The following is a 2,990-nucleotide window of genomic DNA, read 5'->3' on the forward strand; positions in this document are numbered from 1 at the left end:
AATTCCGATTTTAAAAGAATTTATGGGATCATTTAATAGCGCCTTTACCACCCAAGAATTTATGGCTAATAACTTGTTCGTTACCTAAGCTAAAAGGCAAATTTGAACATGATCTACTAGATAATCTCTGAAGAATGTATAGGGTCATTTAGCACCTTTGCCATTCAAGAATTTATCAGTTTTTATCAGTTTTTATAAGCTCGTTATTAAAGCCAAAAGGCTTAAAACTGGGGATTTAACTACTTTTTTTTTACCTTTTTCAAGTCAATTTGTATATATCGCCACATGTGAAGGAATTCGCAATCCGGGATCCAGAAATGTGACGCTTTGGACTCCGGAATCCAGAGTGTGGAATCTGGAATCCATTCTATAAAATCCAGAATCCATGTAATTCAATGGAATCCAGGTTCTTTTTCGGTGGAACCCGTGAGTTTGAAGTCCACGACTCGGGACTCGGTATCCGGGATCCACTATTCGTGATCCGGAATATCTGGAATCCGAGGGGCACCTGGATTCCTTTACAAAGGGCGATATATATAGCATGATGCCTTCTGTGAGCAAACTCGTATGTTAATGCAAATAAATGTAAACGTTGACGTCAGCAAAGATTCCCGACACGAACCCAAACAAAAAAGATGAGAATTGTGATAAATTACCATTTGCCAAAAGAGCTTAGCTTGTGTCCCACTGTAATTAGGAGCAAGTAGATTGCTACAGGAATATTTGCGCACCAAGGGAGCGCCTGTGAAAAGTGAGCAGGCTTCGGCTGGCCTTGCTAGCCTTGATGTCATGTCTTGCATGTAGCTTTCTACCATGCACTTCGAGACGGCGAGGAACATCCTCTTTCTCACTGGGATTTCCGTAGGTGGTGGTGTGATGTCAAGACTATAGTAACTAAGTTTCGGACCCTTTATAGTTTCCTTTATTTTCTTTGGCCGCCACTTACAGTGAAGCCCTCAAACTGGGTTAATAAGCAATAAATGTGATTGTTATTCCAATGTGGCAATTAGCAGCCGTTCTGGACTGCAAGTGTTGCGGTATAATTGGTGTTAATTTTTCGGCGTCTTGACCTTTTAATGTTCCGTATTTTAGCATGTGGAATTGATTCAGCTTGCTGTGTCTCTGGGAGGAGTTCAAAGTTTAATCGAGGTGCCCGGCGCCATGACTCATCCGGAAAAGTACATTACAGCATCTGATCGACAAGAAGGAGGATTGAGGGAATCCCTTATTCGATTCAGGTTTGTATGTACGCTTTTCAATTAAAAACAAAAGAGGGGCATTGTCACACTATTTCAGGGTTGCTTTAAGTCTTTTTATTATATGGCTTGTGTTTGTAGCCGATATAACGCGCGCTCTAATTGGCTAATTGTGACTGAATTGTAGGGCATTATTCCCCCGTAATGCCCACGGGCCGATTACGGGCTTGCAAAAACAAAGCAAAAGGTAATTAAAAAGCCATGTAATAAACTACTTAATAACCGAGCTAGCTCGAGCCGTACTGGAGTATATTGGCCCTTTGGTCGTTTTTGTACGGACTTCGCTGCGCTCGGTCCTTACTGCCACGACCTCGGGCCAATATTCCCCAGTACGGCCCTCGCGCTCGGTTAGTAAGAAGGTAGTATCGTCTGTTATTAGATTTTGTTATGAGTATTTGTTATGTGACACCTATTGGTTCTAGGTAAGATAGGGTATTTTTAATAAAACAATAGATGGCATTTTTCACTAGCGACGCAAGCACAAACGCACATTTCACCGTGTAAACGCGGTTGACGCAAGCATAAGCACAAGTATAAGGATCGAAAATTTTCCTTTTCTTTTTGCTTATGCTTTGCGTCGTGTGAAAAACGAAAAGGAGCAGAGACACAAGGAAATTTGCGACGTCGGGCCAATTAAAGCACTCGTTCCAGATTCTCCGCGTCTGAGCATTTGAACAAAATGGCGGATGCCGTGGTTGTTATGTAATGCTTTAATATTTCGACGTTCGTTTTCACTAGCATTAGCTACTTAAGTTGTGCTTGCGTCGCTTGTGAAAACCAGGCTTAATTTTTACTCTAATTTGATTAGTCTTTTTCTTCTCAGATTAATTTTATTTTAGCACAATACATGTAGGGTATATCATTTCATTATTTTAGTGACTTGTAGGTCCACACCAGCCTTGTTAGCTGCCAAAATTTGTAACCTGCATTACTACATAAAATGATGATGATGATCAAGAAGAAAAATATTGGCTGTTTGGGAAACTAGTTGCTTAGGTCGCTTAGCAACTGCTGAAATCAGAGTCGTAGGCGACTATTTCAAAGAACGGCACGTCCATCTCCTAAGCCAATTTTCCGAGGAATTGGATTGGAATACACTCCTCATTTGATATTTACCTCCATTTTGTACAAGAGCATTTGGCTAACGACTTCGTAACGAATGCTCACCTTTTTAAGACCTTAAACTTGACGGACTGAGGAAGTTGTGCACGTCATGTCGTAACTTGTGGCTCTTTGATTTTTCAGCGTGGGCTTGGAGAACGTTGAAGACCTCAAGAAAGATCTTGAACAGGCCTTGGAGAAAGTTTAACGCAGTTTCCCAGCCGGGAATCGCATTGACAAAAATGCACTGTGTAGAAACACACACAAAAAAACACTGCTACAAGTAGATTGCCGTGTATAGTAGAAACGGAAATTAAAGACGTTTTTGGCTTCAATTCATGGCAGCTTTATTGTTTGAAGCATACGATAGAATTCTGCGCTCCGTACGTAGGAGACCTCGAGCCGGTCACGCCAAAACGCAGATTACAGACTGTGCAGACCAGGGGTAAAATATGGTGTCAGCCTCGCTATTATTGAGAGCTAACCGTAAACAGGCTAACGTGTGTGTTATTTAGGCCCAGTTAGGCTAACCAAATTTTCATTTTACAGACGGTCTGCACAGTCTATAGTCTGCGTTTTTCAGTGTCCCACCTCGAGCCAAATATTTTCCCGTCTTTCCCTACCATTCAGTCA

The 2,990-nt window shown here is 41.6% G+C and overlaps 1 protein-coding gene across 2 annotated transcripts in view; it reads left to right on the plus strand.

Annotated features, from left to right (window-relative positions):
* Nucleotides 1–2,692, plus strand: part of LOC138018668 (cystathionine gamma-synthase-like) — a 14,534-nt gene extending 11,842 nt beyond the window's left edge. For both annotated transcript variants that reach the window (XM_068865363.1, XM_068865365.1), the window contains exons 9-10: nucleotides 1,093–1,238; nucleotides 2,502–2,692. In XM_068865363.1, coding sequence (XP_068721464.1) covers nucleotides 1,093–1,238; nucleotides 2,502–2,565 — 210 coding nt within the window. In that variant the 3' untranslated portion in view covers nucleotides 2,566–2,692. The remainder of the gene's footprint in view (nucleotides 1–1,092; nucleotides 1,239–2,501) is intronic.
* Nucleotides 2,693–2,990: the final 298 nt, after the last annotated feature.

Source organism: Montipora capricornis, chromosome 10 (assembly GCF_036669925.1).
Source record: "Montipora capricornis isolate CH-2021 chromosome 10, ASM3666992v2, whole genome shotgun sequence".
Taxonomy (NCBI): domain Eukaryota; kingdom Metazoa; phylum Cnidaria; class Anthozoa; order Scleractinia; family Acroporidae; genus Montipora; species Montipora capricornis.